General features: G+C 42.8%; 1 protein-coding gene across 1 annotated transcript in view; it reads right to left on the bottom strand.

Annotated features, from left to right (window-relative positions):
- Positions 1-21,472, bottom strand: part of MCM3AP (minichromosome maintenance complex component 3 associated protein) — a gene marked incomplete at its 3' end in the record, with an annotated part of 108,259 nt that extends 86,787 nt beyond the window's left edge. The window contains 7 exon segments of the mRNA XM_082261772.1: positions 3,730-3,869; positions 11,232-11,425; positions 11,514-11,646; positions 15,597-15,651; positions 15,653-15,697; positions 18,170-18,393; positions 19,051-21,472. Coding sequence (XP_082117898.1) covers positions 3,730-3,869; positions 11,232-11,425; positions 11,514-11,646; positions 15,597-15,651; positions 15,653-15,697; positions 18,170-18,393; positions 19,051-21,427 — 3,168 coding nt within the window. The 5' untranslated portion in view covers positions 21,428-21,472.
- Between the last annotated feature and the right edge of the window lie 3,970 nt (positions 21,473-25,442).

The raw sequence follows: 25,442 nt of genomic DNA, 5'->3' as shown, positions 1-25,442 counted from the left end.
GATTGGGACACAAGCTTCCTACCGCAACCAATTCCCTTGTACAGAAAGGGTATGTAGGATTTCTTCCAAGCCTAACAAGCTTGCATCAGTCATGAGAACCTTCCAAACCACTGGGAGTAAGGGCTTGTGCCACAGCAGAGACCTGTCAAGCCTGGTTTTTCTAATCAGGCGTACAGGAGACGCAGAGACTGCTCTTTCCTGTCCACACAGCTGGAAAGTTAACTGCAATGATATGAAATGAAAGTGGGCATACGCAACTCTTTCAAAAGGAGGCCACCATCAGGCATGAAATCCTTGTGTGAAGCGGAGGGTGGTGGCTCCAGGACTATAGTGTCCAAACAGAAGGAAGGTCTGAAAGAAAGGAAGACCTTGAACAGGATAGATCCATTATGGGTGGATACCCTCTGACTTTAGGGACAGTGAACAGGTTTTTTTTTTTATTAGAAACCGTGAACCAACTACAAACCCTTGAGAGTGGAGCGGCATCAAAGAAATGTGTCTGACAAATTTTGCAGGGCAGTTGGCAGGGTTGATGAAGCATGGTGGAGGTAGGGAATGAAATTCCAGCTTGTAGACTCTGTATACCACACATTCTGCGTAGGGATCGGCTCAGGCGGGTTTGGATTGTACCCACCAGGAAGCAGTCACTGCACACTGCCAATCATTGGCAGTGAAGCATTTCCTGGCCCGTAGCGGAACATACACATGCTGCTTATGATTGGCGGTGTAAAGTGGCGGCTTCCTGGCGGGTATCATCCGAACACACGAGCCCAGCATTCGTTCTGGACCTAAACATCCCAGAACCAACATGTGCCGCCTCCTCATTATGCCAGGGGCATCCCTTAGTTGAAAGGAGAAATTGTTTATGAAGCTGGGGGGCATGGGGGTACAGGATTTACAGAAGAACTGGGCTCCCGGCTTTGCCTAGGACTTAGAGGCCCTGGAAAAGTGAAAAAAACATGTTTCCCAAGAGGAGATTTTGCTTTCTTTTGCTGAGGCAAAAGGATACTCACCCCTTTCGAGTGACCTCCCTGAGAAAATTGCCCCCATAATCACCAAAAAGGCTTTCCACATCAAGGGCAAATGCAAGCAGCAGTCCTTGCACTGAAAGTATAAACTAAAAGGGGCAATTTTTTTTTCCCCTTTTGGATAGCTTGGAGGGGGATTAGAATGCTAGGCAGTTTTTACTGCTGTCTGTGCCCCCCCCCCCCCCCCACGTTAAGGAGATTCACCCTATTTGTCATGTTTACCATTATCATTAAAAGTGAAAGAAAAAAAAAAAAAAAATCACATTTTGGGTTGTCCCCAGAAAAGTAATAGAGGGGAAATATTTCAACGTGGACACTAGACTTGGTGACATGGGGGTGCCCAAGGAATTCCATTCATTTGCAGGGTTTCTACTCACTTCCTGTCTGGCTATGGGACAGGAAGGGAAATTTCTGCAATGGGAGAGATGGCAAAAAAAGAAAAAGAAAAAAAAAAAAATCTGATAGATTTGGTTATTACCCTCCCTCACTCTATCCAAAAAAAAAAAAGTTTTGCCTATAGTTCTACTTGAAGCTCCAGATAAAAACATTTGAGACAGAGGGTCCTCTAGATGTGCACAGAAAAGACGACTTATTCAGGATATTTTGTGAGAATTCTTTAGTCCATCAACACAAGAGAGCATTGCCAGAGGCAAGAGCTCCAGTTGTTGGGAGGAGAGAAGGGATTGTCAAGAAAGAAACGTGCTACCAAGGCATGTTCTTGTACTGAAAAGGTAATGCCAGGTTGCAGGACTTTGAGCAACAACAATGCCTTAGAAAGGGCTTCACACTTAAATATCTTCTTACGACAGAAGATGGTCGTGTGCAAAACAGACAATTTTTTTTTTTTTTTAATTATTATTTTTTAGGAACCCTTCCTCAAGGATATTGCTGGGCAAAACGCTTGGAGATGGCAAAGTATTTATCAGGATAAGACCAGTGATTGTACAAGACAGGCAACAGCGAATATACAGGCAAGGTTTAAGTGATTGTACAAGACAGGCAACAGCGAATATACAGGCAAGGTTTAAGGAGGAATTTTTAGAGAGCTCAGGCTGGTGACCTTAGGCAAGGCCGATGCAGGTTTTTGTAGACCAAGGGATAAGCACAATGTTTCAATTGAATCAAAATAATATCAATAAAGCAGAGCTATAATTACTTTGGATCCAGCGATGCAGTGTTCCGTAGCTCCCCACCAGCCACTGATTTTTTTCGGGTGAGTACAGTGCACGGAGCTTCAGTATTGACGAATTTCTACAGTAAGCTGTGCCTGCACAGGTCACTGTACAGAGGTGGACAGGCAGGGTAAATAGGTTTTAAGCAGAAGAGACAAAGCATCTAGAATATGCAGTTCGGAAATATTAGCTGAACTGAATGTATTTTCTCTTGAGGTGATTATTGAGGAATATGATCAACATGTGTAAATACAAAAAAGAGGTGTATATAATGAACTTGGTGTTATTCACTTTAAGGTCCTCATAAAAAGGACAAAGGGGGCAATCTTTACATCTGAAGGAAATTATATTTAACCTCAAAATATGGAAAGAGCTGTAAAAATTTGGAATAGACTCCCTCAAGAGCTGGTTCTGACCAGCTTACTAGATTGTTTTAAAAATGCCTGGATTCCTATCTAAGTGCAGAAAATATAACTGGATACTAATATTTATATGTATTGGCACCAGGAGTAGTTGATCCAGTGAATATCAGATCACCTCCTGAGGAATCAGGAAGGAATTTGTTCGCTGCTGTTGGAGCAAATTGGTTCATGCATTATTGGGCGTTCCCCATGGATAAACTGTGGGTATAGGATTGTGTATATGGACGTTCCCCATTTGTGTGTTTTTGGTTGAACTAGATGGACTAGATGTCTTTTTTGAACCAGACTGTAGCCAATCCAAAAAGTGGTGCCAAAATCAAAATAGCAGTGGAGTCATCACTGCTTGATATAGTACCAAAGTAGTCAGTTGGAGCATCTGAGAGTAATCCATTAGGTGACTCCGCTCAGCACTTCCAAGCTCCCAGAAGGGCCACAGCCTTGACTTTCCACAGTGGTGGACCTAAGACTTCCTGTGGTCCAAGTCAGGTTAAAAAGCTAAGCATAGGGGACATGTCCCACTCCCATCCTACAGTCTTCACCCCCTAAGGGGATTTCTGGGACATGGCTCCTGCAGACAGGTGGACCATAGTCCTGGGCCTGTACAGCACCCTTCCATGTGCCTAGGTTAGCCCCTAAGGCAGAGTTCAGTGGCCAACATTAAATACCAGCCCTGCTTCTACCTAGATGGGTCCAGGTACAGCTCTTTAGGGCAATGCCAAGAAGTAGCCAGTTCTGGAAGCTGCGAAAATATGCCTCAGTGGCACTGCAGCATCCGAACAAGCTTGATAGTATAAAAAAAAAATATAAGCAAAAAGAGAGACTGGAAATGGTTTATTTCTCACATAGCAGAGAGATGACATCCGTTCTCCTAAAGACACTGGCAAACTGAGGCATGAGGAGAGTAGTTATACTGAACCGTCCTTACAGCTTTAGTTTGCCAGTATCTCCAAAATGTAGCAGCATAACCCTATGTACCCGAATACCTCCCCTAAGTCCCATAACGTATGATTAAGAAATGTCTTTTTTAATTCTGCCTCGACAAATGCGTTACAATTTCTTAACAAGTGGAGGTGCAGGTATGCACTTTTAGAACATCTCTAATAATACCTTATCAGATCCTGGAAGAATTTCAAAGATGCTAAGCTGGTTGCGCGTCTCCCTCATGTATCTCTCTTTTTCAGGGCACATATCTGGACAAGTTCCTACAAACACGTTTGCTTGATCAAGCTCTGTCCTCTTCACTCGAGCTACAAAAAAAACAAAAAAAAAAAAGATGGTTTACAAATGGAACAAAACACTGCTTGACCCGTCTGGTTACAAGAAGACTTTTTGAAAAGGTTTTTCATTTACCCCATGCATAGTAAGAATAATAAGCGTGGCAAGGAGTTAAAGTATTTATCTCCTAGGAAAAAAACTGCACCTGTGGGGTCAACTTCCTGTCAGATAGTCCTAGGTAAGATTTTTAGAAAAGGGTTACTACCCCAGAGGGTATGCTCCACATAGACATGCATTTTCACTGTTCTTCGCCAAGAATAGCTTAAAGCGGTGTTCCAGCTGGGATAAAAAATAAAAAAAAAATCCAAAACTGTAACTGCTGACTTTTAAAATAGAGACTTACCTGTCCAGGGAGCCCGCAATGTCAGCACCCCAGCCGATTTTGGGAATTGGCTGCCGGGTGCTGTCATCGCCTTTCGTTCTCATGGAGGAGTGGAAGAGGACTCCAGTGGCAACCTGTGATGCTCTCGTTAACTCCATGCCCAAGAGAGTTAAGGCAGTGTTGGAAAATAATAGTAGCCACACAAAACATTGACACTTTGGACATTTTTACTTAGGGGTGTACTCACTTTTGTTGCCAGCTGTTTAGACATTAATGGCTGTGTGTTGAATTATTTTGAGGGGACAGCAAATTTACAGTTATGCAAGCTGTACACACACTACTTTACATTGTAGCAAAGTGTAATTTCTTCAGTGTTGTCACATGAAAAATATAATAAAATATTCACAAAAATGTGAGGGGTGTACCCAGAAGGCCATAAAAAAAAAAAAAAAAAAAAAAAGGGCCCAGTGAAGCAGGAAGGACTTGCTTCCAAGATACTTTGTACACATGTAGCGTACAGAAAAGAAAAGGGGGAGTGAAGGCAAAACTAAGGGGTCTAGGGTGTGGTGGCAGACTGCGGACCAAGGGATCCTGGGGAGTGTAGTAGATTAATTCAGACACAAAATGCTTCCACAATAAAAGTAAAAAAAGTCAAAATGGACTGTTGAGGCTGCAGTCACCCAGAAGGCTGTTGACTACATGTGATCCACCTAGATAACATCATTGCCACAAATTCTACTTTCCACCTAGTGGCTGAGAAAAAATATTTCCCAAGTGGAAAACACCACCAGCTGATACTGAACACCAATTGTATTACCTTGAAGTGAGGAAGGAGCAGTTAAGCCACAAAACACATTTTATTTGGTGAAAAAATATTTGGATTTTTTTACTAAAGCAGGCAACTCATGCCCATCCTTTAAATAACCACTTCGGGCACCTATGCCAATCTACCAATGGGCTTTTTCAGTGCAGACTCGGCTTACAAAAGCCGAATCACAGCTGTTGGGGTTCACTGAGAAAGCATAGTGCTGTTCCTACTTAGGCCCTTATAAAAGAGCAACCTTTTGTGCACAAAGGGAGGGCTATACATGAGCAAAAACACCTAAGGAAGGCCAACAAGCACAGAAAAATCACAACAATGAACAAGAGCAACTTTTTGCAAAAAGGGAGTGTACAAGTATTATGTGATGCCAAGGTGTTCAGAGAGGATATACAAGGATTAACCAAGACCTCCTGGATACCAAGGGTTAGGTGTTTATTTTTAAGAGAAATTGCTGTATGAAAAAGTTCAATTACAGGGTTCCCCATCGTCACACCACCTCACGTGATAGAATACAGAACATGAAGGAAGCAATGTGCATGCCAAGAAAGATGGGCATCCAATCTAGAGGTTGGAATTTGCTCAACTGGTAAATAGGGAGATAGAGATGCTCCAAGATCTTTTGACGAGAGTCTATAGAGAAGTCCCATAATTGAAAATGTTTGGTGAGATGGACAGGCAAGTGCCAAGTTAACTACAGACCGCATGTGGAGGTGAGGCAAGCACATAATAGGTATTACGGAGGAAGAGGAACAATGCAATTTTTCCCAGTAGTAGGTTGACAAAAGAAGTTGACCAGTGCCAAGGTCAGTTCTTTTGAGGAGGCTAGAGCAGAAGGACTCCTCAGCTCATAGAACAGGTAGCCTGGTGATCCTTGACCCTGCTACAGGGAGAGACATTGTGGAGATCTGATAGATTACATTCTCTAGAACAGGGGAGTCCAAACTTTTTTCAAAGAGGGCCAGATTTGATGAAGTGAACATGCGTGAGGGCCGACCATTTTACCTAACATTCTTTGGACCATTCAAATTAAATACAAACTAACTATTTTATGCAAAGTTTATTGCAAACGGCATACTTCTCCTTTCATCACATGGATGACAAATCTAAACGGATGTTAAATCACTCCGCCTTTCATATCTGAAGGCCAGATGGGAAAAAAAAATCCAGGAAGCTGAAATATATGTCAGGAACATTGTAAAGTACATTACATATTATTGGTAATAAAGGTTGTCTGTCAAATTTTAAGTAAAAAAAAAAAAAAATATATGAACAGGAACATAACACCAAGTATACAAGTTGTGTTCAAATACATTGATAACTGATTTAGACCAACTGACGTTAACTGAGATTTTACAATGTATTCATCTCAATCCGGAGCATGCGTGCTCCCTAATCAGTCACACAAGGGTTAACCACATATAAGCACTATATGAACCCACCGATGATGATTAATGATGGCAGCAAAAAAAGTCATGAATGATGCCAATGTATTTTTACAAATTACCTATGGGGCGGTTTAAAGCAGCTTGGGGGCTGAGTTCAAGGGTTGTAATTTTTCAGTAGGATTATGGTAATCAAATTGGAAAGTTAACTATGGTTTTTCAGTCTAGTTTGCCAATCTGGGCAACTGACAAGATGGCAACAGCCTGCCAAGGCAAAAGAGAGGAACATCATCAATGGAAATGATTATTGCAAGAATGGCTGGGCCACAGTAGGAGCAGTACATCGCCTCTTAAACTCCCCCTCAATGGGGTACAAGGCATCAAAATTATCAGGAGGAGGGAATAACCTCTCCAACTTGTGCTAATAACTAAATAAGGCCAGCTCAGCTTAATCAAAAATAGGGAAAGGCTTTCTAGGAATTGCCTTCTTTTTTGAGTTCAGAAGAATATGTGGGGGATGAGCAGCACTAGGTGTAAGTATCCAGAGACTAGAAAGCACCGCTTCAGCCAATTAGTGCTCAATAGACAGCATGTGCTGAGAAGCAGAAGTAGTAACTTAATGAAATTCTGGTGGTAAAAAATCATCCGCAGCCTCTGCTAAAAAGCTTGCACTCCCCTTATACAGTATTCTGCAACTGGAAGTGAATTAGGCAATGTGTAATATGTGAAGGTAATTAGGAGTGGAGAGGCAGAAGAACATTTACCAGTGTTCGTACCCGCCAATTTCCTTTAGAATAGATTAGACACAGCGACAGAGAATTTGGTTTTAGGCTACGTTCACATCTTGGCGTTGCTATTTACAGGCGTTTTTGTGCAGGTGTTTTTAGGTTGACTAGGGACCAATGGAAAAAAAAACGCCTGTAATCTGCCCAAAAAGAAGCTCATGTACTTTGGGCGTTTTGCTTAAAATGTCAAAACGCTCAGATGTGAACAGGGGCCATGGAAATAAATAGGTTTTGTCTTGATGGGCGTTTTTTGAGCTGATCCTAGAGCAGAAAAACGCCCCAAAACGCCTATATGTGAACGTAACCCAAGTCAGACAGGCCACATGATGCATGTTTTTAACCACTTTACCGCTGAGTACCGTAGTACTACTGCGGCAAAGTGGCTCTTGTAGGTCTGACGACGTAGACCTACGTCGCCAGACTCCTCCCCCTGTAGGCGGCGCTCGCGCGCCGACAGAGGCGCGCTCCCGCTGTTTTCATTCACAGCGGGAGTCGGGCCAAGGGAGGAGCAGCGGCGATCGCCGCTGCTCTGCCCCGATCGTCGGGGAATCCAGTTTGGAGATCCGCCCGCTTGTGTAAACAGAGCGGGCGGATCTCCTCAGTGACAGGGAGTGACAGATCGGAGTGTTCAACATAGCTGGACATCCGATCTGTCCCTGTCTCACACAGTCACCTCCCCCCCCACACGTCAGTAAGCACCAGGCATACATTAACCCCTCCCTCTCCAATAAAATTAACCCCTTCCCTGCCAGTGTCATTTTTACAGTAACAGTGCATATTTATAGCACTGATTACTGCAGTAATGTCACTGGTACCCCCAAAAGTGTCAAAAATGTCAGTCAAGGGTCCGATCTGTCCGCCGCAATGTCGCAGTCCCGCAAAAATAAAAAAAAAATAAAAAAAATCGCAGATCGCCGCCATTACTCGTTAAAAAAAAATAAACACCAAAAATGACATAAATCTTTCCCTTTGTTAGTAAACGCAATAAATTTTGCGCAAACCAATCAAAATACGCTTATTGCGATTTTTTTTACCAAACATGGGTAGCAGAAAACAAATTGGCCAAAAATTTCAAAAAAAATTGGTTTTTATATCTTTTTTGGGGGGAATTTCATATAAAAAAAATGTTAAAAATATTGTTATTTTTTTCAAAATAAACGCTCTTTTTTTGTTTATAGCGCAAAAAGTAAAAATCGCACAGGTGATCAAACACCACCAGAAGAAAGCTCTGTTTGTGGGAAAAAAAGGACGTAAATTTCGTTTGGGTACGGCGTCGCATGACCGCGCAATTGTCAGTTAAAGTTGCACAGCGCCGAATCGCAAAAAGTGGCCCAGACGTAAGACAGCAAAATGCTCTAGTGGTAAAGTGGTTAAGAAATGAAAGGTGTATGGAGCGGTGTCAGTGGACAAACTTACACAGAACAAGGGACTTGCAATCAACCTGACAGGTACTTGGTGTTTCCTAAGGGCCTTCAGTAGAATCATTATCCTTGTCCCAGGTGCTCCCGTATGCCTGTAATCCACCATTGTTAAATGAAGATTGTCCCTTGCAGGGTACTCATGGATTAGATGCAGAGTGAGGAGGTTCCGCATGTCCAGTATGAAGAAATCACAATAGCCCAAGCACTAACCACGTTCCTGTGGCTGTGTCCTGAGGTATTGGGCAACAGATTTGACAGCAAGCAATCAGCACTGCAGCGGCAGAACTGAAGGCCTGAAGTGTGCACTTATGAGCACTGCATCCCTAGCCAGAAAATAACTTCTAGTAGTGAGGCGGAAGAAAATGGGTAAAACCTTATAATACTGTTACCTTGAAGGCCAGGTAAGCAACAGAATAATAAATCAGGGCAAACACACAAAAATGTAGACTACCCCATAACCCGTGCCTTTCACACCACTTTTGTACTAAGCCCTGTGGTACGTCTTCTAGGATAAAGATCTACTGCATACAGGTAATAATGCAACAAGATATAGGTCTCCAGGAACTGGTATGTAAAAGGAAATCCTGTCTTACTACCTCATCCACATGTCTGGTCCTACCCAGGGCTCAGGCATCACCCATCACAGCGGGTGATTGTGAGGTATTTTTCTTTGGGAAGATGAACTTTTAAAAGTTCAATAAAAGACTGTCAAATTTTTTCTAGGGCCGCATGTGTTTGCCAATTGCAAATGCGTTTTCACAAAAAAAAAAAAAATCAAACATTTTTAATTAAGTTTTCAATTTTGTGTTGGGCTGCACTCATAGCTACAGGGCTACAGGTTGGACACCCCTATTTTAGAACGAACACTTAAAATATGGTTCTATATACACAAGATTTACCCAAGCTCTACCATATAAATGATGTGAAGACAGTGTCGGTGCTCAGGCCAACCAGTCCACTGTAGATAAACCCATGCATGACGCTATGAGAAAGGCTGAGGCTGAAACGCGTTAGCATCTATGGACATTGTATTTGCTGTTGTGCATTAATAAAGGATCTTTTAAGAAGCACCAAGTTGCCAGCTTTTTGTTGGATTTACTTAAAATATGGTAGCTGCTTTTACCTGCCAAATATTGATTTCTGAACAACTCGTCCTGAGATTTACATAGCCTGGACAGACAACACAGCCAAGTTAGTGACTGGATTGATCTACTTAAGCAATACAAAGTTGTCGATGTCAACTTCCTGCCTTCACCCTGTGAATGGACAGGAAAGAAGCCACAGCAAATGGTTAAGTTTATCCTGCTCTCTCCTAGTCAGCACATGTAGGGGGAGCAAGAAGGAATGGCTATCAGTGCTACCCCATCCTCCTCCTGGTCTAACATAGGAAGGAGGATAATATCAATTTAACCCTTTCACTGCTAGGCCCTGCGCTCTACTTTTAAAGCTCAGGAGGCCAGACTATTTCTGCAATCTCCATTTTTTTTTCTATTTTTTCCCTTTACAACTTTCACAGTTTGTAAAAAACTCCCCAACCATATATTTTCTGAAAGCAAAAGGACCAGTAGACTCAAAATAAGATGCTACAGTTTTTTTTGTTAAGATCACGCTATGTTCACGTAAATGTTTATTAACCGCTTGCGGACAGCCCACTGTAGATATACTGTGGCAGGGCAGCATGCTCTGCGCCAGATCTTGTACCTAGTACGCGATTCATATGCTGGAGTAGGGAGCATGCCCCTGCCACCCGGGCTGTGCTGCAATTTGTGAACGCTGTTTATTTAAGCATGCACGACCTACGTATACATTCACCTTTGCATGAGCAAGGGGGGATGGGGGCACGCTAAAGATTTTTTTTTTTTACTTATTTTATAAATTTTTTTACAATTTTTACATTTTTCAAATTTTTTAATCAACTTTATTGCTATCACAAAGGGATGAGCAACATCCCTTGCGATAGCATGGGAAGTGACAGGTACTCTTTACTGAGAGATCTGGGGTCTATTAGGCCTCCGAGGACACTACCCCTGCAGGCCTGTAGCCTGCTGTATCTTCAGATTACCCTACCTAGTAGTTTCACAAGGACTTTGAGGGTGGACTCATTACCTTTTTACTTGGTTGGCATGTTTTTTGTTATATTACATTCACATATGCCAGAGAGCTCCCTGCCCCTATTTTTTTTTTTCTTTCCGTTATTCTACCAATTGCTTTTTCCTTTATGACAACAGTATGTCAACTTGAACTCGCTGGAAGGTATGCTTGGTTTCAGATTTAGGCAGCTCTGCTGCTTGAGGTATAAACAATGGTGTTGGGGAGACCTTTTTATTGATTTCTTTTGAATATTAGTTAATGCTAACTCTTTGTTTGCTTTGGATAGCTTTAATGTAACATGTTGATTCTAATAAAAACATTTTCAACCATAAAACATGGCTTTTAGTCTGTGTGCAGTCCAACGGAACCTCTGACTGTTTGGGAAGAAAAGTCATATTGAGACAAGAAGTTGTGACGGTTTAAATGAGTGTAGGTCTGCCACTACCTACCTATGACTGTTGGTAAAAACATCTGTTCTTGTAGGACCAACCAAGGAAGATCTGTTCTTACCTTGTCGCAAGATTCTGTCCCTCTGATCCAGCAGGCGATACTTTTCTTCAGGAGTTTCTGCCACAGTTCCCACAAGAAGCAAAAGTGAAGGTGGCAGAGATGGAACTGCAGAGTCAGAAGATGTTGTTGGGGCATCTGTATTATCAACATCAAACTGAAGAGCCTGCGCAAAGTGAGATTTCTTTTGAGGAGATCTATGAAAATTCAAAAAACACAAAAAGGTCAAAGCAACACAATATACTTATTGTGCAGGTACAAAAACCAAACAGGGCATGCACTCACCCCTTAACTGTACGGAAAAGAGGCTTGCGTACAGGGGAAGCAAGCACATCGCTTTCTTGTTCACTCTGCATTTCTTTTCTTTCCTCCTGCTGATTTTCTATCTCAGGCAGTGGTGTTTCTCTCTTGCCTGGACCTAAAAAAAATAAATAAAATGTTACAATTAGTCAGGTTGCAAAAAGACAAGTCTATCTAGCTCAACCAATAAAAAAAAAAAAAAAAAAGAAGGAAGAACACACACAACCATACAATCCCATACCCACAGTTGATCCAGAGGAAGGTGGAAGACCCCAGCAAAACATGATACAATTTGCTACACCAGGGGAAAAAAATCCTTCCTGATCCCCCAAGAGGCCATTGGATATTCCCTGGATCAACTAATTATAAATGGTAGTACCCAGTTATAATATGTACACCTAGGAAAAAAATCCAGGCCTTTTAAAAGCAATCTACTAAGCTGGCCAGAACCACTTATGGAGGGAGTCTATTCTACATTTTCACAGCTCTTACTGTTAAGAAACCTTTCCATATTTGGAGACTAAATCTCCTTCCTCTAGACGTAAAGAGTGCCCCCTTGTCCTCTGTGATAACCTTAAAAAGAACAACGCCAAGGTCACTATATGGACCCCTTATGTATTTGTTAATGTTGATCATATCCCCTTTTAATCTCAAGAGAGAATAAATTCAGTTCCTTTAATCATTCCTCACAGCTGAGGATATGTGTATGCATATATGTATATGTAATCTATCTATCTATATATATATCTACACACACACACACACACACACACACACACACACACACACACACACACACACACACACACACACACACACACACACACACACACACACACACACACACACACACACACACACACACACACACACACACACACACACACACACACACACACACACACACACACACACACACACACACACACACACACACACACACACACACACACACACACACACACACACACACACACACACACACACACACACACACACACACACACACACACACACACACACACACACACACACACACACACACACACACACACACACACACACACACACACACACACACACACACACACACACACACACACACACACACACACACACACACACACACACACACACACACACACACACACACACACACACACACACACACACACACACACACACACACACACACACACACACACACACACACACACACACACACACACACTATATTGCCATTAGATTTGGGACGCCAGCCTTTACACGAACACATGAACATTAACAGCATCCCAGTCTTAGTCCGTAGGGTTCAATATTGAGTTGGCCCACCCTATGCAGCTATAACAGTTTCAACTCTTCTGGGAAGGCTGTCCACAAGGTTTAGGAGAGTGTCTATGGGAATGTTAACATTATTCCAGAAGCACATTTGTGAGGTCAGACACTGATGTTGGATGAGACGCCCTGGCTCGCAGTCTCCGCTTTAATTCATCCCAAAGGTGTTCTATTATGTTGAGGTCAGGACTCTGTGCAGGCCATTCAATTTCCTCCACCCCAAACTAGCTCATCCAGGTCTTTATGTACCTTGCTTTGTGCACTGGTGCGCAGTCAAATTGGAACAGGAAGGGGTCATACCAAACTGTTCCCACAAAGTTGGGAGCATGAAATTGTCCGAATGTCTTGGTATGCTGACACCTTAAGAGTTCCCTTCACTGGAATTAAGGGGCCAAGCCCAACCCTTCAAGATAATCCTCCCTCCGCCAAAAATGATTTGGAGGGGTGGCCCAATACTTTTGGCAATATAGTGTGGATGAGCGAGTTTGGGGTGGTGGAACTTGACTGGCCTGCTCAGAGTCCTGACCTCAACCCCATAGAACACCATTGTTTGTATGTATTATATATATTATATATACACTGCATCAATTTGAAAAAGTAGTTCCTGCACTGCTTTTGGGCAATTTCCGGTGCGCCTTGCATAGACATCTGTGCATGCAGCCGCAGAGGTCTTCAAAATCAAACCTGAAGTCGCACTGACATGCGGCTTTGAAATAGTGCGATTTAATATGCAGTCACATGGTATCAAAGTCGCATTCAATGTGAATGAGGACTTTAAAAGGTTGTAAACCTCAGAAAAAAGAAAAAAAACCTAAAAAGACAAAAAGGCATAATGAGCTAGTATGCATCGCATACTTTATGATATACTTACCTTAGAACAAAGCCCCCGCAGCGGCGCCCGCTCGCTGGTGACATGGCTGACACGTTCACCCATCTTCCTTCTGGGTTTGCGTCCTCCGAAAATCTGATTGGCTGGAGCCGCAATGACATCACATACGCATGGGAACCGCCGTCCACGGCACAGGGCACTGAAGGAACGGCACAGACGGCAAGTCCTCCAGATTGCATGCGCCAGTGATGTCACTGGCTGCAAGCAAAGTAAATATCTCCTATACAGTGCATGTTTAGTAGATATTTACAGTACCTATAGGTAAGCCTTACCTATAGGTACAAGTTACAGAGGAAGCTTTACTTCCTCTTTAATGTATCATATGCAGGAGCATAGTTGCGGTGACAAATTCCCTTGTCAGCTCAGAGTTCCGGTCTTTTCCTCCAAATAGATTCCAGTAACCTTTTAAGCATCTGAAAATTTACAATGTTGGTTGACCATTGCTGTACCATGTTCCATTCCATAACTTATGAACTATCCCCTTGTGATCAAAAAACAAACCACACCAGTATGGTTTTGAACGGAGAACGAGAAAGGAGTGATTTCTTCAGAGAGGTGAAATCTTTGCTTTTTTCTGCATGCTCTGGCAATTTATTTCTGGATAGTATTTCATCACCAGTAATAACCCTATCAAACACCTCTGCATTCTTCAAAAGATCTGATAAAATGTTATTTTCATTCAAGATTCGAGGCACCATCTGTGCGGAAATCTCTCTCTTTCCCAAATCCTCCAGCAGAATCTGTTGCACTGTTTGTTAAGGTGCAATTCTTCTGCCATCAATCCGAGCATACAAGGGTTTGCACACTGTCCACATTTCCAGCTGTCTGCCCACATCTTGCATCATCGTGGACATCTTCCTGCGCCTCCTTAAACCACCCATGCCATTCAAAAACACTTGTTTTTTTATCATGGAATGTTCACCGAGTCTGCTCAGCGCTGAGTTCAGGAAGTCAGGAAGACAAACTGAAATTGATAACTTGTAGGGTGATTTTCTGGCTTTTACTTTCTGGTCGTCACTGAGACGCAACGTGGAGCGCAAGTCAGTTGGCATCCTCCGGATTCCAGTCATTTCCGGTTATCCGCTGTACTTGTATGCGTGCTTGCGAGGTGTAGACATTTCCTCTGATGAAGTCTTTTTGATGACAAGACGCACAGACACGACGCAAGCACGCCACGCCGTCGCCATCTTGGTACTCCTACCATGTTGTTTGATCTACTTACAACATCCATTCATCCGCCATTAAAGGAGGGGTCTGTGACATCAATATGGCTGATCCTTGATCCATGTGTTCTACAATCATTTGAGGGTCAAATGCTTCTGGTAAGCAGACAATTTATCTGGACACAGTGGTGAAGCGTACTTTGCAGGAATCACGGCACCTGGTGTGGGGATCATCTCTATTTCTTTTCCCTAAGAACTTTTTCATTCCGATTGCTCAGTGAAAATTTTTCATTGGCGCTGCACCCCTCTTGTTTTTAATGTTCACCATAAGCCTGTTGTAACAGAGCAAAAGTTTCACTCGCACATTTGGCGACTTTCACACAAAATTTGATGTCAATCCACTGCTCCAGATTCCGGTCACTCTTTTTCCACCAACAGCACAATGCACACATGTTATTTCTACTTCTACTATGGCCTGGACCTAGGCGAGAGCAAATTAGAACACGCTTGAGTGCGAATGGCTGTGAGATGCACCACCATAATGCTACGCCGTGGGCATTCCAGGGATTAAATTGTCACACCTCCTACACGCATACTAACACACTAAAAAAAGAAAAATAATAAAAAAAAAAAAAAAAAACAAACACTCTACAACTGCAACTAATATGAAGTTTCACTCACTGGACTTCTTTCGATACCAAAACACAGAGACATTTTTGTGGAAACACAGAGACATTTTTGTGGAATTTCTTCACTGCTTTCTTGGCATTTGCTGCTGATTTCTGTACAAAGAGGAAAAAAAAAAAAAAGGTTTATTTTTTTTTTATTTTTAAAACAACCATAATAGTATTAACCTGTGTAGACCACTGTGAGGTACTGTGAGGTACAGTATATCTTCAAAGGAAACTTTTGAAGAATTTAGAATTCAGCAGAAATAGGACATCACTGGCGCATGTGCTCCAAAGAAACGGCCGCAGGTGCCGTTCCTTCCAAGCCCCATGCCGTGAATGGCGACTCAGTAACATCATCACGGCTCTGGCCAATCACAGCGCCAAAGTGCAAGACCCCGAAAGAAACTCCGGGGAAACTATCAGCAGTGACAGCCAGTGGCGTAGCGTGGGTTGTCAGCACCCGGGGCAAGGCAAGTCATTTGCGCCCCCTAACCCGCGGGATTTTAGCACTCGAGTCTCTTCCACTAGATTAGTAAAAGAAACCCTTACCCCCTAAGCACATGTATTGTTTGTTATGAAAATACTGATGTAATTAAAGTAAAATGCATCTAAATACAAGTTTGAACGACCAGCGTGTCCCCTTTCAATGCAGAAAGACCAGCGTGCCCCCTTTCAATGCAGAGAGACCAGCGCGCCCCCTTTCAATGCAGAGAGACCAGCGCGCCCCCTTTCAATGCAGAGAGACCAGTGCGCCCCCTTTCAATGCAGAGAGACCAGCGTGTCCCCTTTCAATGCAGAATGACCAGCGTGCTTCCTTTCAATGCAGAGAGACCAGCGTGCTTCCTTTCAATGCAGAGAGACCAGCGTGCTTCCTTTCAATGCAGAGAGACCAGCGTGCCCCCTTTCAATGCAGAATGACCAGCGTGCCCCCTTTCAATGCAGAATGACCAGCGTGCCCCCTTTCAATGCAGAATGACCAGCGTGCCCCCTTTCAATGCAGAATGACCAGCGTGCCCCCTTTCAATGCAGAATGACCAGCGTGCCCCCTTTCAATGCAGAATGACCAGCGTGCCCCCTTTCAATGCAGAATGACCAGCGTGCCCCCTTTCCCCCTACCCTGGGCTACTTCCCCCCGAAGAAGGAAATTCATTTTCCGAAACAGGTTGGGCTTAATGGTACCGAAATGCTAACCTCATGGCTTCACCCCTGCCTGTTAGCATATCTGGTAAAACCATGTTATAGCACAGATGACTGATCATAGCGGTATATTTATGTCTGTATTTTATATATTATGTTTTGTCTGATTGTTTTAATATATACAAATAAACTTTGACTATTTTTCCAAATTGTTTTGAGTGTCAGCTGTATTTAAACCCCACGGAATTGGGACCACCGCTTTCCTGTTCTATAATCTCTGTATATACTGGTCTGTGGTAACAGTGTATATTACAGACATTATTTAAAGTCATAATTGTTACATTGATACTATGGTGAACGTTTGATATTGCCATCCTTGCGTATCAGTAACAGTGCAATTTATAGATATTCAGATTTATACACTGTATATTTCCATATATACAGCATATGTATAATTTATATAAACACATATACATATATTTTTTTTATTATTTATTTATTTGGGATAGACTGATATAGTTTTTTTTCAGGGCCGATACCGATATTTTGGTCACAACGTATCAGTATCGGCCGATATTTTGTACATTAAAGTTTTGAAAAATAAAGACGATTTTTGACACAAATCTGGTACTGAACATGTTAATTTTTGTTTAATGCTTAATGGCTGGCTGGCACCCTGTGGTGGGTGGCTGGCACCCTGTGGTGGGTGGCTGGCTGGCACCCTGTGATAGGTGGCTGGCACAGGGGCTGTGGGTATCTGGCTGGTACAGGACCTGTGGATGGCTGGGCCTTTGGGTGGTTGGCTGTCTGGCACCCTGTCTGTGGGTGGCTGGCTCTCTGGCACCCTGAGGTGGCTGGCTGGGACAGGGCCTGTGGCTGGCTGGCTGGCTGGGACAGGGCCTGTGGCTGGCTGGGACAGGGCCTGTGGCTGGCTGAGCCGCGGAAGGTGGCGGGGGAGCGAGTAACGATCGAGTGGCTCCCGAGCCGCATCGGTTGTTACCGCCAGGAAAGCCGACCGTCGGCTCTAAAAAACGGTACCGGGGCGATGCCTCAAGCTGGAGGCATCACCCCGGTATAACCACGCTAAGTCAGCCGACGTAGGTCTACGTGGCTAGACATTAAGTGGTTTAAAAAAAAAAAAAAAAGATTTTAGTTAGGGGTATCAGAGTAAAGGGGGCTGAATACAAATGCACGCCATACTTCAGATATTTGTAAAAAATGTTGAAAACCCATTTATCATTTTCCTTCCACTTCACAATTATTTGCCACTTTGTGTCGGTCTATAACATAAAGTCCCAATAAAACACATTTACGTTTTTGGTTGTTGTAACATGACAAAATGCGGAAAAATTCAAGGGGTGTGAATACTTTTTCAAGGTAATGTATACACACACACAGTGTATGCATTTACCATCACAAATGTAGTACATTTTGGTCAAAACTTACATGCTGGGTAAAGTGAATAATTGCCATCATGTTTCCAGGCTTGCAATACGTCCGTTGAATTTTACCAAACTTCTTAAAGAATGCCTCCAAAGCCTGTTTTTTATTTAGATGAGGAGGGAGATTCTTTAACTGGATGCAGGTTTGTTCATTGGGAGACAGTGGTCCCACACTATCAGTGCTGTCACTGCGCTTAGTCCTGCGAAGTGGCGTCTTCATAAAGGAAGCTAAACAGAACATTGCAAACACCATCAATGTTAAGAGTTATTTTCAGCAAACTATCCTTATAGATGAACAGTTAAAAAAGTCAACATACTATAAAAAGTACATTATACACTTGTCAGGTCATTTGTGCAGGCCACATCTGATGTTTTAACTAAGATAATTATTTCTTTCCACAGTGTAACCCACATCAGACATTCTGCTGACTACATCAATTTCTAGTCAAATGCAGAATAGAATAGGAGAGCTTCTCCTTTGTTTATTCTGACCTGCTGATTTCAATAATTTATACCGGTTTCTCAAAGAATTTTAGATCTATATATGATACACACACATACATATATTATATATATATATATTATATATATATATTATATATATATATATATATACACACACACACACACACACACACACATATACGTAGGAAGGAACTATAATAGTCAATAAATTAAATTGATTGTGGATTATTATGCAATGTAAACTATGATCAGCATTATTACGGAAGCTTGAAGCCCCCAAACTAGAGTTAGGCTCGCTCATGTGCATGCTTCTATCTTAGCAACACTACTTATATTTCCTGTGTTTTTTTTTTTCCATTATCGGTAGCAGTTAGTATAGAAACTGTAATGAATACAATGTGGATTATTTATTGTACGTACGTGGAGATTTTTGAGGCATCACTAGTTCCATCAAAGGTCGAATTCTGCCAGGTAATGATTGACTAGGTCCAGCCACAGAACTGTCTCTGCCAGGACTTTGGAAGTTTGGTCCAACAACTGTAACAGTCCTGCTCAGTGTTCCCTGGCTAACAGGGGGATGGGGCTTGTTCGGTTGGGGCTGAATGGGTACAGCTGGCAATTGGGGTTTAGACAACCCATGCTGACTAGATTCAGATGCTGGATAATTTCTTGCTGCTGTCTGACTTGATGCTGATGTTTCAGGATCTGGCAGCTTAGAATCTGTATCCTTTCTTTTGGACTCCTTTTGTTGGGATTTTATTTGACTTTTTAAAGCATCAAATAAGCTTTTATACAAAATGTTAGCACTTGCTTTTATCTCTCTATTTATTCGGGTAGACCTCTTCGATGAAGAGTCTTCACGATGCTGATCGGGGGGAGTATTATCGGAGGAGGCATACTCGTGTTTGCCAGTAGAGTGGCCAGGGTCTTCCTTTCGCTTCAAACCTTTGTGTGTCTCCGGTCTTTCAACCTCCTCATTAAAACTGGTGAAACTACTATCAGCACTTGCAAATGGAGGCCTAAAAGGCCCAGTTTCATCTTTGAGTTTATTTTCTGCAGAAAAAGAGAATAAGCTGCTCTTCTGCCTTTCCCCTGATGAAGCTGCTGCAGAAGGTTTCCCAAATAAAGGCTTTTCCGATGTCTCCTGAGTTTGACCAGCACCTGGAAAGATTGGTTTGAAAGCTGTATTGGATGAGGCTATACTAGACATTTGTGCAAAGGGGGAGGAAGCCATGCTAGTTGACACTTTAGATTCTGGAACATTAGCATTGGTAGTTTTTTGTGTAGCTCCACCAAAGGCTAGACCAATACTTTTAGTCTGTTCAGAGGAGGAAGTGCTTGATGGTGGACCAAAGACTGACATTTTTTCACCAGTTTCTCCAAATGTATTATTTCTACCAGTTTGGGCAGAGGATGTCTGGGCAGAGGGAGGCTGTCCAAATTTAGGCGTTTGGCTGAACAAGTTACTCGGTTCAGCAGTGGTCTGTCCAAAAGCAACATTTTGACTTGATCCATCTGGTCTTGATTGGGTGGATGATGACTGACCCAAACTTTGCCCAGATGTGTTCTGTCCAAACAAAGGAGTCTGGCCAGAAGCTGGCTGGCTGAAAGCAAAGTTAGTGCCAGACACTGACTGTCCAAATACGGAACCTTGGCTTGATTCCCCCTGAGACTGTTTACTCAACTGTTCAAACACAGAGGATCCTGAAGCCGCCTGTCCAAATACTGGGCCACTACTTCCAAAGGGTGTAGACGACTGGCTAGAAACTGTCTGTGCAAATGGTGTAGCTGCCTGGTTAATATTGGACTGAGAAAACAACGTGGACTGGTTATTACCCTGCTGAGCAAAAAGTGGATTAGACTGACTAGCTGTTGCTTGTGCAAAGGGGGATGCTGACTGGCTACCAGCACCCTGTCCAAATAGAGGTGTTTGGTTAGAATTTGAATTTCCAAATGCAGGACCTGACTGGCCAAATGCAGAAGAAGGTTGGCTAGTGGATGTCTGTCCAAAAGGGGAGGCAGATTGTCCAGTATTTCCTTGTCCAAATGCTGGGGCTGTCTGTCCAAATTTAGGTGCAGACTGTCCTGAATTGGCCTGCCCAAATATAGGTGTGGATTGTCCAGAAGCAACCTGCCCAAATACAGACCCAGGCTGTCCGGAAGGGACCTGACCAAATACAGACCCAGGCTGCCCGGAGGGAACCTGACCAAATACAGACCCAGGCTGCCCGGAAGCGGTCTGCCCAAAAAGAGATCCAGACTGCCCAGAAGCAGGCTGGCCAAATGCAGAGCCAGACTGTCCAGAGCTATCTTGTCCAAAGATAGATCCTGACTGTCCAGAGTTGGGCTGCCCAAATACAGGTCCAGATGATACCTGCCCAAATACGTTACCAGGCTGCTCGGATGTGGTCTGCCCAAAAACAGAGTTAGATGCTCCAGATGTGGCTTGTCCAAATACAGGACCAGACTGTCCAAATGCAGGGGCTGATTGTCCTGTGGATGTCTGACCAAACATAGGAGCAGAAAAACCACTGTTTGTCTGGCCAAATGATGGAATAGGCTGTGCCACAGTAGTCTGTCCAAACGCAGGGGTCTGGCTAGGAGTACTTTGACCAAACACAGGAGCAGCCTGACCTGTAGTACTGAGTTGACCAAACATGGATGAAGGCTGTCCAAACGAAGGGCCGGAGAGTCCACCAGCACTCTGGCCAAATACAGAGGTTTGTCCAAACAATGCAGCACTCTGACTGGCACTGCCGGTGTTTTGAGGTCCTCCAAATGGATTGTTAGAATTCATGTCTGAAGCAGAGGAGTATTGCAGGTCTATGTACAGATGTTAAATACCTTTAAAAGAAAAGTAAATAAAACAAGATTAAAGTTAAGAAAAAATCTGGCAACAAAACATAACTAATAATTTATACTTTAAACTACCTTGTCAGGAATAATAAAAAAAGCCACAACAGAGAAACAATCACCACCTGTAAGGATTGGTAAGGTGCATTAAGCCCCCGTTCACACTGGGGCGACCTGTCAGACGACCTGGTCGCCTGACAGGTCGCCTTCCATAGAGAAGCTGTGGGCCCGTTTTTTATTGGAGCGACACAAGTCGCTCCGACTTAGAAAAAGGGTCCGGAGCTTCTTTGGGGCGACCCGGAGCGACCTGCATAGACTTCAATGTTATGAAGTCCGTGCCTGCCGCTCCGAGGTCGCGGTGCGAGCAGCGCGCCGCGACCTATGAGGTCGCCCGGCAAAGTAGCGTCACCCCAGTGTGAACGGGGCCTAAAAGGTTAATGATATTTATTTTTTACTTTTGTTGAGGAAAACAAACTCAATTGCAGGAATTGAAACAAAATTTGTAGCAGATTCCTACCTTTATCTGCAAAGAAATGGCTTTGTTTCACCAGACTCATTGCATACTCCTTTAGAATGGGAGTTAGGGCTATTTCACACGGGCGTTCCTTTTTTTTGCCCGATCAGGTCCTTTTTTTTTTTTGTAACGGACACGGATGACACTTGTGTCATCCGGTCCGTATGTCCGTTTTTCATCCCATCCGTTTGCGGATGAAAAACTGACATAATGCATGTCTATGTAAATACGGATGTCTGCGGATGACACCACTGACATCCGTTTTCCCTTCCTTTGCACTTAAAAGCATTCAAAAAGCCAAGTTTGGCTGTTTTGAATATTGTCATTTTTTTCAAATCTGGCGCCTTTAAGGCTCCAGTAACTGGAAGTGAGGTCATGACATTGCTTCCGGGTCTTTACATCGGATACCCGATCAAAGCCAATTCAAGCTTTGTTCGGGTCTTCGGCCAGCCGCTGTATGTGCTGGCTGGTCGCTCGGGCCCCCCGGTGGGACGGGAGAACCGAGCGGAGCGGCGGGACGTCCCCTTCCGCTGCTTGTAATAAGTAATAACAGTCAAGCGGCTGCTTAGCCACATCAGTTGCTATTACAAGAAAGCTGACCTTCCGCTCTAAAATACAGCCCCGGGGTGATGTCTGAAGCTGCAGGCATTACTCCGGTACAACCATTTGAAGCAATAGGCAAGCTTGTGGCCGATACTTAAAAAAAAAAAAAAAGTGAATATCGGCCACCAATAATCATTCGATGCCTACACAGCAGCTGTCACTATCGGTTTGCCTGGTGTTCAGCATCCAGGGTCAGGTGTTAGTATTTACTGTTAGGGTCCTTTCACACATGCTGTCTGTCCGTTTGTCCGTTTTTCATCCATCCGTTGACAGATGAAAAACGGACATCAATGCATCCCTTTGGAAAAACAGATGTAAATGGATGATCATTTATTTACATCAGTTTACATCCGTATCTGTCATTATCCGTTTTTTTTAACTTATCGAAGCTCTACTTTGCTTCTGTTAAAAAAACCGAATAGGACGAAAAACGTATGTAGACTGACAAATGGTCAGGTTTCTGCATTGGTAGTGGATGTAAAATAAACTGATGAAAAACTGATGACCACTGATTAAAAACTGACCATTTTGACGTGACTGAACGGATTAAATGAATGGTCCTAATGTGAAAGGGGCCTTAGGATTTAGTATTCTAACAGCAAGAATGGGTTCTTTAATAATACCCCATTATTGTCACCACATTTACTGCATTGCGTGTCCTTTTCTTTACGTGCGGGTCACAACCCTGCTACAATCCCATCTAAACCCAGAGCTACAGAGGCAATTTTAAATCTCAGACACACCTAAAGATTAAATAACTTTTTTGTGCAGTTACAGAAAATTTTGACCAAGTGTACATGAAGCCTAAAAGGCCATACACACTATAAGATTTTCAGAAGACTTTTTCCTTCAGATTTACCTTTTCTATGTAGTGCAAGGGACTGCCAGATTGCATACAAATTGAAAGTGTTTAGGTTTGACCTCATATTATATGGTTTTGGAAAATCTAAAGGAAAAAAAAGTCTTCAGAAAATCTTATAGTGTGTATGGCCCATTAGAATGCATTTGAGACATTTTCACAAACTTTTTCTGCTTCCCAAAATAGAGTTGGTCTTAATTAGCTCCACTAATGTAAGATATGAACGGTCTACATTTTATTTTGAACTTGGCGCCACAATGGTGCATTTTGGAGCTACCTGCATTTGGTGCACAAGTTGCTGTCAGAACCAAAAGGGTAGCATATGCTTCATGTATTTGGTGCAATATATTAACAAGAGGGATTTATGCCATTAAAGTGGCACAATAGCTTTACTGTAAGGTACATGGATCTCCCAGATGGGAATGTTTTTTCTCAACAAAAGTGGAGTTATGCTTTAAGGTCAAAAAACCTTTAAAGCGGACATTCAGCCTCCCGAGGACGATTCCGCCTCTCCACCCCTCCTCCTGCCACTGGAGAATTAGGGCATTTTTTTTTTTTTTTTATTTAAAGTCTGCCCTGCCTCCCAATACAGGCAATTCACCTTAGGTGAATGATGCGCACACTGCCCGCGGTGCCTCCCAGGATACGTACTTCACTTTTTCCAGGAGGCATAGCCTTTTATTAAAGAGCAGCAGGAGGGGGCAGGCCTATCGGCACCTCATCGAGAGGCCCGATCTCTAAACCTGGAAGAGGCGGCGGGCCTCTTGAGGACATCAGAGAACATGGCGGCCTGGGACGAAGCTATGGCTGGGCATGAGAGGATCTCAGTGGGAACACTAATGTGCAGAAATGTGCAGATACCACCATCAGATAAGCGGGTTAAAAAAAAAAAAAAAAAGAAATGGGGAGGTCGGCCTGAGTTTCTCTTTAACCTCTTCAGCTCCAGGAAGGTTTACCCCCTTCAAGACTAGGCAATTTTTTGTGATACAGCACTGCCTTACTTTAACTGACAAGTGTGCGGTTGTGCGATGCAGTACACAAATAAAATGTCCTTTTTTTCCCACAAATATAATTTTCTTTTGATGGTATTTGATCACCTCTGCGGGTTTTTATTTTATACGGTATAAACAAAAAAAAAAAAAATACCAACATTTTAGGAAAAAAAAAAAAAAAACTTCTTACTTTCTGCTATAAAACACATCCAATAAAAAAAAATTTAAAATCAAATTTATTTTTTTCAATTTAGGCCAATATGCATTCTGCTACATCTTTTTGGTAAAAAAAAAAATCCCAATAAGCATACATTGATTGGTTTGCGCAAAAGTTATTGCGTCTGCAAACTATGGGATATTTTTATGGAATATCTATTTTTTTTTTTTACTAGTAAGTGGGACTGCGACATTGTGGGGGACAAAAAAACAACGAAAGCTGGCCATACACGCACAGAATTTCGGCCGTTTACAGACTGAACGATTATTCGGTCGAAAGCGAGTTGGCCACTAACTTACAGAATAAACTCTTTTACATAATCGTTTTCATGATCATAACGATCGTTCAATAACATGCACAATATGAGTCAGAATATTATTTTCGTTTCAATTTTACCATACACATAAAAACTTTTGTAGAAACGATAAAAGTTTTCGCTATGGATCCATCGACATTAGCCGGGCACATGTTAGAAATCGTCTGTAAACTTGTGTTCACTAACCGCCCAATTTTCGAATGATCTTTCTTAAAACAACCATTTTCAGCTAAAATTCTGTGCGTGTATGGCCAGCATTAGTGACACTTTTGGGTACCAGTGATCAGTGCTACATAATATGTACTTTAACTGTACTATTGACACTGGCAGGGAAAGGGTTAACATCAGGGGCAATCTAAGCAATAAATGTGTTCCCAGGGAGTGCTTTCTAACTTTGGGGAGGTGCTTGTACGGTAAGAAGACAGAGACGGTAAGAAGCAGAAACACAAGATCTGTCT

Source organism: Pelophylax lessonae (genome assembly GCF_965119305.1).
Source record: "Pelophylax lessonae genome assembly, chromosome: 6".
Lineage (NCBI taxonomy): Eukaryota > Metazoa > Chordata > Amphibia > Anura > Ranidae > Pelophylax > Pelophylax lessonae.
This window is presented reverse-complemented; position numbering and strand designations above follow the sequence as displayed.